Raw genomic sequence first — 13,325 nt, 5'->3', positions numbered from 1 at the left:
GGCCAGACTGGCTCCAGCTGCCAGAGACTGTGGTCACGTATGTATGATTGTATTTGCATGAGTGTATGTATGTTGTCTATTTTTGACAAAGGCCTTGTCAGTCGAAAGTTAACTTTCGGACTTTTCTTTGTTGTGCCTTTCTGTGACTCTGCATCTTCGCTATATAGTGAGTAGCAACTATCCTTTTCATTGTACTGTTATATTGCATAATGGATTTTCCACTGTTTAATACCAGATTACACTGCCATGAAGTGGGTTCACCTGCGACTGGTGAAAATTCCTGGATCAAAGTCAGGTTCACATGTAATTTACAATTTAGTGACATTACAAAATTACACTTTTTCTTTGTATCAATAGAAACTGAAATAATAAAGGAGTTAGTACTAACACGTAAATATGACTAAGCCACTCCCACACTGCTATAGCTCAAAATATTTTTTTTCAATCTATAGGGTTAGGTTAAAAGGAAATTATCAGCTATGTTATGCGTACTGAGTACAGATAATAACTGATCACATAACAATTCACGGACTCAACTTGTAATTTATCTGATTAGTTTACAGGCATTTTATAAAAAAATTTGAAACATTTGCAAAGAACAACTAAATAGCTTGATTTTGATCATAGCCAATAATGACTGAACATCTCTTGGCTCAAGTAGCAGTAACTACACCATTCGTATTAAATTTTTAAGTTACGAACATGTGCTTCAAAGGCTACAGCAACTGCAGGCACATTTGTGAACAAAACATAAGCAAGCAGGAGTACACCACACACGCGCGCGCGTACACACACACACACACACACACACACACACACACACACACAAAAGTGCGCGCGCGCGCACATGGTACTGGCAGGATGCACAATGCAGTTCAACAGGTGGGGTAGGTCGGGATGGGGCTCGAGTCAGGTGGGGTTGGTAAAATGAAAGAGAGGCAGGAGGTAGGAAGAGGGGTTGGGGTGGGTGGTTAGCAGCTTGGAAGGAGACAGACAGTTTGTCAACTAGGAATGCCGGAGGGAGGGGAGGCAGATGCATGGGCTAGACATTTGGTGCACAGGTGTCAGAGCTGGTGAGAAGTGGCACAACTGGAAAGGGGGTGGAGGATAGAGGAAGGGGAAGCTGCTAGGTAGAGGGTGCAGGGACAATGGGTTACTGTAAACGGGGAACAGGGAGGATGTGTTGCAAAGATAATTCCCATCTGTGTGTGAATGGAAGGATCCAGATAGTCCTGGCTGAGAAGCAGCCACTGAACTTGAGCACGTTGGGCTCAGCTGAATGTTGTGCACAGTCATATGTTGTGTTACTGGGTGGTCAACTTTGTTCTCGACAATAGTTTGATGGTGGCCATTCATCCTGCTGGCCAGCTCGTTGGTTATGACACTGACATGAAAAGCTGTGCAGTGTTTGCAGCAGAGATGGTACACAACATGGCTGCTTTCACAGATGGTTCAACCTCTGACAAGGTAGGAAAAATCTGTGCCAACACTGGATAGGAAGTGCAGCGTGGGTGGACCGAGCAGGCCTTGCACCTGAGCCTTCCGCAGGGGTGGGAAGGATCTCGGGAAAATACTCTCCCAATCTCAACCAGAAAGAGGCCTGTTGTGCTTTGTGTCTCCAGTCAACTACAACCTTCCACACACCCACTGACCGGAGCGTTCTTCTTGTGACTCAGTACCACCAAGGCCTGGAGTAACAGTCACATTCTGTGCCAGTGTTTCAGTTACCTCTCATCGTGCCTTGAAATGAGGAATATCCTACATCCCCATCCTCCCTACTCCTCCTACAGTGGTATTCCTCTGTCCTCTGAAACAACACAATATCCTCGTCCATCCCTATTCCGACACTTTTCCCAGTCCCTCATCTCACGGCTCCTTTTTCTTTTGAATCGTCCTTCTGACACATTTGATGTGGCCCACCATGAATTCTCCTGTGCCAACTTCTTCATTTCAGAGTACCACTTGCATCCTATGTCCTCAATCATTTGCTGAATATATTCCAATCTCTGTCTTCCCTACTGTTTTTACCCTCCATAGTTCCTTCTAGTACCTACAAAGTTACTCCATGATGCCTTAACACATGTCCTACCATCTGGTACAGTCTTCTAGTCAGTGTATCTTCCTTTCTTCACCAATTCTGCAGAGTACCTCCTTATTCCTTATCTTATCTGTCCACCTGATTTTCAACATTCTTCTGTAGCATCATACCTCAAACACATTGATTCTCTTCTGCTTCATTTTTCCCACTGTCAACAATTCACTGCTAAAGAATGTTCTCCAATCACACATTCTTAAAAATTTCTTCCTTAAATTTCATAACAGATGTCTTCTCTTGGACAGGAATGCTCTCTTGGCCTGTGCTAGCCTGCTTTTTATGTCCTCCTTGCTTTGTCCATCATGGGTTACTTTGCTTCCAAGGTGACAGAATTACTTAACTTTGTCTAATTTGTGACCACCAACCCGGATGTTAAGTTCCTCGCTATCCTTATTACTTTTGTCTTCTTCCGGTTTACTCTCACTCCATTTTCTGTACTCATTAGACTATTCGTTCCATTCAGTAGATCATGTAATTCTTTTTCACTTTCACTGAGGATAACAATGTCATCAGCAAATCTTCTCATTCATATCTTTTCTTCTTGAATTTCAATCTCACTCTTGAACCTTTCTTTTATTTCCATCATTTCTTCTTTGAGGTATAGACTGAACATCAGAAGTGAAAGACTACATCCCTTCTTACACCCTTTTTAATCCAGGAACTTCTTTCTTGGTTTTAAATCTTGTTTTTTTCCCTCTTGGTTCTTGTACATATTGTATTCACCCATCTTTTACTGTAGTTTATTCTTATTTTTCTCAGAATTTTGAAATCTTGCACTATTTCACATATTCGAATGCTTTTTCTAGATCAACAAATCCTATTAACATATCTTCATTTTTCTTCAGTCTTGCTTCTATTATCAAGTGCAATGTCAGAACTGCCCCTAGTATCTTTACCTTCCCTAAAGCCAAACTCGTCATCATCTAACAAATCCTCAGTTTTATTTTCTATATTATTCTTGTCATCAGCTTGGTTGTCTGAGATGTTATGCTGACTGTGGGATAGCTTTTGGGTCTATCTGCCGTTGCTATCTTCTGAATTGGACAGATATTTTTCTGAAAGTCAGATGGTATGTCACTAGCCTCACAGATTCTACACACCATCTTGAAAAGTTGTTTGGTTGTTTTCCTCAATGATTTTAGAAATTCTGATGGAATATTATCTACCCCTCCTGCTATATTCGATGTCAAATCGTCTGGAGTTCTTTCAAATTCTGACTGTAGAATGGATCCCCGAGTCTTCCTTATCAATTCCTGTTTCTTCTTCCATCATGTCCTCCCCTCATATAGGCCTTCAACGTACTCTTTCCACCTATCTGCTCATTCTTCTGTATTTAACAGTGGAAACCCCATTGCAGTCTTAATGTTACCACACTGGCGTTTAATTTCACCAAAAATTATTTTGATTTTTCTATATGCTAAGTTGATCCTTCTGACAATCACTTCTTTTTTGATTTCTTCACATTTTTCCTGCAGCCATTTCTCCTTGGCTGCCCTGTACTGCCCATTTATTTCATTCCTAAGTGATTTATACTGCTGAATTCCTGCCATTCTCAAAATATTTTTGTACTTCCTCCTTTTGTCAATCAACTGAAATATTTCTTCTGTTACCCACAGTTTCTTTGGAGTTATGTTCATTGTACATAGGTCTGATTGTGGAATATATGTGTGTGCAATTTTAAGGGATGTCTAGTCCTCTTCAACTGAACTGCCAACCATGGTATTCCTCATTGAACATCTACACCGTAGTGAAATTCACGCATGTCTCCTTCCTCAGTTCTTCAGTATCCCATTTTCTTCCACACTGATTCTGCATGAGTCTCCTTAACTTCCGTCTACTCTTCATCATTACTAAATTATGATCTCTGTCTGTATCTGCTCCAGGCTATGCCTTACAATCCAATATCTGATTTCAGAATCTCTGTCTAAACATGGTCTAATCCAGCTGGAATCTTCTCATGTTTCTGGGCTTCTTCCCAGTATAACTCCATTGTGGTTCTTGAAAAGAGTTTTTCATGTTACAATCTGAAATTTTTTGCAGAATTCCATAAGACTTTGTCCTCCGTCACTCCTAATGACTAACCCATATTCTCCCCTAACCCTTTCTACTATTCCTTCCCCCACATCTGCATTCCAACCCATCATGATTATAAGATTTTCATCTATATTTATAAACTGTATTACCCACTCAGTATCCTCATACACTTTATTTACCTCTTCTTATTTTGCTTGAAACATCAGCTTGCATACCAGAACTATTGTTGTCAACACTGGTTTGTTGTTGAATCTGATGAGAACAAACCTATCACTGAACGGTCCACAGTAGCTCACTCTCTACTCTACTTTCCTACTCATAACAAATCCTATTACCATCATACCATTTTCTGATGCTGTTGTTATCATCCTATATCTGTCTGACAAGAAATGCTCATGTTCTTCCCAGTTCACTTCACTAACCACCACTGACTTTACATTTCCTTTTTCAGAGTTCCTAACTTTCCTACCACATCCAGAATTCTGACATTCCATGCTCCAACTTGTACAATGTTATCCTAAAGTTGGTTATTGCAACTTTTTCTCATGGACACCTCCTCCTTGGGTGTCCCCTCCTGGAGATTTGAATGAGAGATTAATCCAGAATCTTTTGCCAGTGGGAAACTCATCAAGACATTTTTTCAATTATAGGCCACATGTCCTGTGGATACACATTATGTGCCTTTAATGCAATGGTTTCCACTGCCTTCTGAATCCTCATTCCATTTATCATTGCTGATTCTTCAGCCTTTTCAGGATAGTTTCCCGCCCCAAGGACAAGAGTGTGTCTTGAACTTCTGTTCGCTCCTCTGATCTCTTTCACGAGATTGTCAGCAGAGTAGCAGAGTGAGGGTGTCTTCCAGTGTTGGAAGTCTTTGGCCACCATTCTGAGTCAAAATTTAAGCAGTGGTTGGGTTCTAACACAGGTCTGAGGACGTTCTGATTACTAGTCAAAGACACTACCTCTAGGCCACAGGTTCTATTCCTGCAATAGAATTAGATGGAAGAAGAGTCCCACACAACCTCTCACAGCCAGCTGCTACAGCCCTGTTACAGACATCTCCCATCCCATCAGAGACACAGATATCTGCGAAAGCATCAACATGATTTATTCACTAAATCTGCAACACTGTGTTCCGCTCTATGAGGACACGAGAACAAACAAGCTGTCTTTCTGCAAGAAGGGCCATCATCAAAATGTGGCTGAGAGGCAGCTGGACCAACCAGTTGCTGAACGTGCTGCCCAACATAATGTACTTCACTTCAAAGCCTCCTTCACAGCCTGTGCCATATGGATCCTTCCTACCAACATAGGCATTTCTGAACTGGGCAAGTGGGAACTCTCCCTAAAACATATGCTTCAGTTTTGTGATCCATCTGGCTCAGACCTCAGCTAGTCCTTGTTGTGCACCCCCTTCCCTGCTCCAATTTTGATGCTACATATGCCTTCTATTCCACCAGCACACCTATTAACCTTGTCTCCCCTCTCCCCTCCCCATCCACCCGCACAGCCTCCATCTCTGCACCTAGCAGCCCTATCTTGTGCCCAACATGTCCCTGCTTGCTCTCACAGCAACAATATATCTTCCCCCACCCCTACCCTCCCATCACTCCCCTCCCCCTTATCAATTCACCCTCACGTCAGACACAGACGTAGGTGCAGACTGCAGTCGGGCCCATGCAGCCTCACACAAAACCTGTGTGTGTGTGTGTGTGATTGTGTGTGTGTGTGTGTTTTTCTGCTTCTGAAAAAGGACTACTTCATCCAAAAGCTAAAGTTTTAACAGTGTTTTCATTGTGTGTGTCTGCAACTCAATGTCTGCTCCATGTTGTTCGTAGCTATCTATCCTTTTCATTTGTTGTTACTCCACCATGGATATCGAAATAAACTGGATTTCTCATGCAGTTGGAGATTTCTTCAGACTATCAAAAGTGTTAATTTCAGATACATATTTTCTGATTTTTGCTGCCTCAGGAAACAATTCTGATAGAAACTTTTGGTATAACCCTCGTATACATTTTTTCCTTTAGTTCCTGCTGTGTAGTCTGAACAAGACAGCCTGGGCAAAAGCACCACAGGCACAAAGATGCGAGCTGGTGCCAGTGCCATAAAGACTTGTCACTTGCACAGCTTCCACCAGTGAAACAGGTGGCACTGAGGATGAAGATATCAACAGTGGCTCAGCCAATTGCTGGCCGAGTACTATCAGCCAATGACGAGACGACAACAGACAGAAGCCTACTCGAAAGATAGAAGAGCACTCTCTCACCCACTTGGTTACAGATCATTGTCCACAGCTGACTTAGACAGGGAATGTCACTTAGTGAACTCGTAGAAGTGAACAGACAGTAGTTGTAAATTGCATTTACTATGCACTGTGAAGTCTACCTACAATTATTTGCACTTAGCCAGTGAGGTCCTTTTTTTGTGTTATATTACGTATAGTGTTGCAGACTTCAATATTCAACTAGCCACAAAGATAAGTAAACCTTTTTAACTCATTTATGTGACTTTGTTACTAATTTGATGGAGTGTTGCAGAGCCTTCACTCTCCTACTTGTTACCTGACCCTTTGGTCATAACTGTGTAATAGAGGCAGGGAGAAATTTTAGTGGTGTACAGCACCAGAAGCCATTTCACAAACTCACAAAGTCTGTCTACTCTAACAACTGTGGCAACTCAGCCTCCACAGCAGTAACAATGAGGTCTTTACAAAACTGGCGATGAGGGTTTACAAAAGTTCCTCTTTATCTGTGAGAATTTTCATATGATAAAAGTAATTATTTTCACATTTATAAATCTCAAGATTTGATGTTTGTTTTCTCTGTTCACAGGCCTATTGAGAACTCTGCCCTCCATCAAGATTACTGCTTGGCAAGACTGTGTTCTCTCTTCAGTATCTAGGTGACATCCTGCAGAGCTGACATATGTGTTACTAACAAATAAACAAATGGGAGACCATAGCCTAACAGAAAGTACTTAACATCAGAAGTAATAAAGGATTCTGGCTAACCCCCCCCCCCCCCCCCCCCACTCCCACCCCCAATTCCCTCAATGGTGCAGGTACAAGACTGTTACAAAAACGCTAATATAGAAAGTGTTTATTGTTCTGACTAAAAATAAGTTGATTTTTCAGTTTTTGGAAGATGAGAAATAGCAACCATGCTAATAAAATGTGTTTTTCATCTTTTATTACGTTAATTCTGTTTAAACAAAAGACAATATCCACAAGTAGACTGTATTTCTAAGCATACAAGGTCTTACAAAAATCGTGGTATAACAGTAGGAATTGTATATATATTGCTACTCACCACACAGAGAAAATGTTCAGTGACAGACAGGAATACTTAAAAGTAGACAGCTAGAAAATATCAGCTTTTGGACGAAGTCTTTCTTTTCCCAAGTGATACTTTAAATGTGTCTGTCCACTCAGTGCCCCCTCTACATGGTGAATGCCAATCTACACAATTCATATTGTTATTCTATTCAAAATTGTCAGTTATTTTGAAAACATGGTGTGATTGCTAAGCATCTGACAAAAACAACACTAGCATGTTAACATACACACATAACTGGAGTGAAATAAATATTATGAATTACATATCACTGCTATCAACTAAAAGCAGGATTTGGAACAATAAAAGCATGTCTTGCTATTGAAATACAGTACAGCCGTGTAGCCAAGTCTGAAAACAAGCTAACAGCAATCAGTACCACAAGACTCGTAATCTGCGTGATTAGTGTTAGTTATCAAAGAACTAATTCTTCTGTATGATTCTGGCATAGGACAATCACAGAAAGTAATACACATTCAGTGACAGTTGGTGACTCATTAACATAACAAAAATCTCTTAAGCAAGCTTTTCCTGTGTAATCGTGATATAAAAAGCACCAACTGTGGAAGAAGGAAAACATCCCTCATAAAATTTATTACAGTCACAAAAAGGTAATGGTGCCACAGAAATGAAATAGCCAGTTCACCTAAAATAGCACCAATGCAAATTTCGGCTTGATTAAAATCAGTTGGTGAACCATAGTCTACAATAAAAATTTTAACAGCTGTACTCAACTATTACAAATGGCTGATTGGACACCCAATGGAATGGTATGGTAAGCTTGTACTCTGAAATGCGGCTTGGAGTCAATCACCATCATGTGTGTAAGTGCCCATCTACCCGCTTTTGTGCGCACACACACACACACACACACACACACACACACACACACCACACGCATCTCACTCACTGGTATTGTGTATTGGGGTATTGACTCATAAGGAATCTCATAACTCCATCTATCTTACATATGATAATGGCGGTACCTTACTTTCTTTTCTCTCTCTGTAAACACAACAGTAAATTTCTGCCACACAACTACTCTACAACTAGTCATGCTTCGAAGTGCTTGTCTTTAAGAATACAAATACACAACACACACATACTCAGGCAGAATTAACTTCTGTTTGCACACAGTTGCTGCCTGCCCCAGTAGTTGTAGAATGTGCTACCTCAATTCAATTTGTACCACAGGAGTGTATCTCTGACACTAGTGGACAAATATGCACTCTGGTTCCCAAAATTTTAGACAGTTTCATATCACACATTTTTCAGCAAAATTACAGCAAAACAAAAATGATAAATGTCGGTGCATGCTACTAAAGTGCAGAGCACAGTGTCAATTTACAATAGTAAATCAAATGGGCAACACAGTCCAAACAAAGAACAGCCACCAACTCTCAGCTGCTGGTACACGATACTGACCTGGAGGGCGCTCCGTGACTGTAGGGAGGCCAGTACGGCGCGTGCGCATCTTGCGCTGCGCCTCCTGCACCTCCTCGGAGCTCGCCATGGCCAGCGTGTGCCGCTTCGCCTTGCCGCGCCACTCCATGTACCTGTGGGCATCGCTGCACCTCAGCACACTAGCAGCTGCCTCCAGCTCGTGCTGCTGCCCGGCCGACCAGCTTCACGGGGACAGACAAGGTTTACACAGTTGGCAGGTGGTACAAGTGCAGTGCAGTGCAGTGCATAACTGAGCTTTGCTTTGCTGTCCTCAGTAAACTGTGTGCAGTGCATAAACAACTTAGACAACTAAACAGAGCAATAATGCAAGCCACATTACACGAGACGGACAGTGCTCGACATCAGATATACGTACGCATCTACGTGCAGCTATGTTAATGTGTGTGTAAAACGTGTATCGGTAATTAACTACACTGCTGAGAATCAAAATATACATGTAAGGATTGTCAAATTCCACTTAATATCACTCACTGTATCAAAATATCTCGTACAAAATTAATTCTTTGAGCATGTATAATAAACAGAAAAATTTTGCAATATATGTGATGTACAAACAAGCACTAATCCCTTCAAACAATTAGAAAATAAGAAGGAAGCCAACAGAAAAATTGCACAATAAGCAATGCAAACAACCTGTGGCAAGCGGAAGTGCTCGGTATTTGGCAGTACACGTTCACGACACTCGTGCAGAACCGCAGTAATGTCTGCTGCACCTGGCACTCCTTGAATGAAACTGGTGTCAAAATCCGACAATGCCTGCATATAAAGCTAGTGCTCAGGCCTTGCAATGGTTTGAAATCTTGTCAAGGTCTGACTGGATATTTCTGAGGTCCCCTCTGTCCCAAATTATGTTCTGGCAGTGGAAAAATGTGTCATTATCTCAGTTAGTGTATTGTGTTCTGCCTGTCGAGAAATTCTCAGTCAGATCAGAAATAAAGCTATGTATCTCATGAAAACAAATCATCAGAAATAAAGCTATGTATCCCATGAGAACAAATCATTTTTATTTTCTATTATAATAGTCCTAAGTCACCGTATATTATAACAAAAATTGATTGACATAATATTAATGTGCCTACACAGCACATTACAGGAATCACTTTTCTGAGAGCTATGAATAAGTTGCAGGCATAACCTCCTAAATGTTTCTTAACTCTTGGATTATTTAGAATCATTAATAACTGACACACACTACCAACTTTGCAGTTACAGATAAAGATATCAAAACAAAGCATTAATTACAAAAAATAGGATAGATGGAACATAACATAAAAATAAATACATCAGTACATTTTGTAATGAGTGGTGGTTTTAAAGGGAATGACAGTCAACGTTTATGACATGAAAATAAACAAAATTCTTCATCGGCAGCAAAGGCAAATATTTTCAAAAATATGTAAACATTTTTAATCTGGTGTGTTTAAGATTTGTGGAATTAATAAATGCTTCACTAGAATTAAACTAAAGTTACAGCATATTCAAACCACTCATATTAACATGAGATACATTAACTGTAACATAATGAAGCTTGTAGAGGAAATGAACTTTTTAAACCAATCATTTGTTTAACAAATTATTTCTTATTACATAAAAAATGAACTAAACATTTATCAGTTTCCCATTACAGCAAAATAAAGGGAGCTCCTTTTCAAAATTCTTTGTTTTTGTGATTCAATCTTTTTTGAAAATTACTTAGTACTGCTCATACAGTGTCCTTTTTATCAAGAGACACAACAACCAGTCACATCCATTATTGCAAACTTAAACAATGATCAAAATTTGAGTTGATGACAGGGCCTTCATTGCCATATTCTCCATGTGACTCAACTGCTGTTAATAAGGAGTTAAAATGAAAGCATTTACGTCACACTTGTTTAAAATTTCAAAGTAAGTTTGACTACAGAGAAGTGTCTGCATTTGACACTGGGAACTTTCTTCTCCTTCCATAGCCACTGTCTGTAGATGCTTTCACAGATTCAGATCCAAACCCGATTATCTGGGTGGTGGCAGTTGGTATGGGAAACTAGCACAGTGCCTATTACAGAGAAGACAACTTATGAATGAAAAATTAGGAATAAAGAGGATGCTCTGGAGTCACGTATCTCAAAATACACTGGTTATGCTCATCCAACAGAAGTTAGCAAAGCAATGCTTAAGGACAAAAATATGTACCGAAATTCTTCAGTGCACAGAACAGACATCCCCCTACGATCAGCCCACATTTACACTTCTCATCTTTCACTAGATTGTCTAAGGTGAATATTAGGAATGCTTCTTTGGAAAGGATGCAGCTGGTATCTCGCTCCACCCGTGCAGTTCCCTCTCATAACACTGACCTCAATAGGACATTCGACCTTAATATTCCTCTACCCTCTATCCTGATGAGGGGGCAGCTGAAAATTTGAGAAGCTTTGTAGCTCATCCACACTCCAACCTAAATTAATGGAGATTTGTGTTTCATGGAGTAATGACTCCGATGCAAGAGAATAAACGTGCACCAACGGGGTAGAGGGTTTGGGAGTTGTACTCCAAAGTGTCAGGGTGTTCTGAACACAGGCAGCGACCACAGGTCAGAATGCTGCTCAGAGCACCAGAAGGAGGCACCAGACCCACTACCGAAACATGTGGTGTCAGCCTGACTAGAAACCAAAAAAATATATTGCTGAGAAAACATCAGATGTCAGATGCCTTCATTTTCTTATTTGTTAACTTCAATGGCAAGTGAGTAAAGCAGATAACTCAGCCACATAAAACTGTATTAGGGAACACTTTGGCAAAAATTAAGTTCAAATAATTCTGAGTTTTCCATGTTTTCATCTTTCAATTATGTTTTTAATGTAAGGAAACCAACAAAATTTCGCAAGAGACTTCACAAAGCTAATGTGTCAGATCTTTGTCATGCTTGTTTCACATTTAGTATGGGATACTTGCATCACAAATACGGTATTTAATCACATGCCATATTTTCTACTAATGTGTCAGAGCCGTGTCCTGCTTGTTTCACATTTAGTAGGGGATACTTGGAAATATGGAATATTCGCAAATATTCGCATTATATGGGCCATTCACAAATATTTGCATCACAAACATGGCATTTAATCACATGCCAATTTTCTAACCGATATACCTGATAATGGAATGTAGTCGAATTAAGTCTGGTGATGCTGAGGGAATTAGATTAGGAAATGAGACACTTAAAGTAGTAAATTAGTTTTGCTGTTTGGGGAGCAAAATAACTGATGATGGTCAAAGTAGAGAGGATATCAAATGTAGACTGGTAATGGCAAGGAAAGCGTTTCTAAAGAAGAGAAATTTGTTAACATCGAGTATTGATTTAAGTGTCAAGAAGTCATTTCTGAAAGTATTTGTATGGAGCGTAGCCATGTATGGAAGTGAAACATGGACGATAACTAGTTTGGACAAGAAGAGAATAGAAGCTTTCAAAATGTGGTGCTACAGAAGAATGCTGAAGATTAGATGGGTAGATCATATAACTAATGAGGAGGTATTGAACAGGATTGGGGAGAAGAGAAGTTTGTGGCACAACTTAACTAGAAGAAGGGATCGGTTGGTAGGACATGTTCTGCGGCATCAAGGGATCACCAATTTAGTATTGGAGGGCAGCGTGGAGGGTGAAAATCGTAGAGGGAGACCAAGAGATGAATACACTAAGCAGATTCAGAAGGATGTAGGTTGCAGTAGGTACTGGGAGATGAAGCAGCTTGCACAAGATAGAGTAGCATGGAGAGCTGCATCAAACCAGTCTCAGGACTGAAGACCACAACAACAACAACAACAACATACTTGATTCTTTGGTGAGAGCCTAATATTCATTTCTATCAACTCTTCAGGCAGTTGCAAGCACTGTAATGAATACCTCACACTCAGTGCATTCAGAACAGTCCAGTGATCCAGGAATAATTTCAGAAGTACGTTACTTGACTTGCAAGTGATCAAAATTTTGAGCATTTACTGTTACATCCACACATTTTTAGTTGTTCCATACTAAACTTTGTATGCACTGTCAATGTATAAACCTTTCAGGTTTCCACAAATGCTTGTATTCTTAGCACTGAAAATATGAGCAAAGCTCGGGAGATGAAAAACAAGCACGCACACACACACACACACACACACACACACACACACACACACACACACGGAGGGAGGGACATAGTAATTCACAGTGTACCCGACAACAACAATAACAACAACTGACCTCGCCACATCATGTGCGTCAGGCAGGTCCTCAGTGGGAAGACTGTCCGACATATGGATGCCCTCCGGGCTGCCATTAGCAGCAGCAATGGGCTGTGAACGCTGGGAGAGAGTAGGACTTCCTGGCTGCAGCTGAAACAGAAATGTATTATGGAGTTGCAAAATTTAAAAGGCAGATG

General features: G+C 40.5%; 1 protein-coding gene across 1 annotated transcript in view; it reads right to left on the bottom strand.

The window, feature by feature from the left end:
• The window catches only part of LOC126100252 (serine/threonine-protein kinase SIK3-like), a 541,515-nt gene that overhangs the window by 65,334 nt on the left and 462,856 nt on the right, over positions 1-13,325 (bottom strand). Inside the window, exons 13-14 of the mRNA XM_049910836.1 lie at positions 13,148-13,278; positions 8,890-9,089 (exon numbers count right to left, since the gene is read on the bottom strand). Of these exons, the coding sequence (XP_049766793.1) occupies positions 8,890-9,089; positions 13,148-13,278 (331 nt within the window). The remainder of the gene's footprint in view (positions 1-8,889; positions 9,090-13,147; positions 13,279-13,325) is intronic.

Source organism: Schistocerca cancellata, chromosome 9, assembly GCF_023864275.1.
Source record: "Schistocerca cancellata isolate TAMUIC-IGC-003103 chromosome 9, iqSchCanc2.1, whole genome shotgun sequence".
Taxonomy (NCBI): Eukaryota; Metazoa; Arthropoda; class Insecta; order Orthoptera; family Acrididae; genus Schistocerca; species Schistocerca cancellata.
This window is presented reverse-complemented; position numbering and strand designations above follow the sequence as displayed.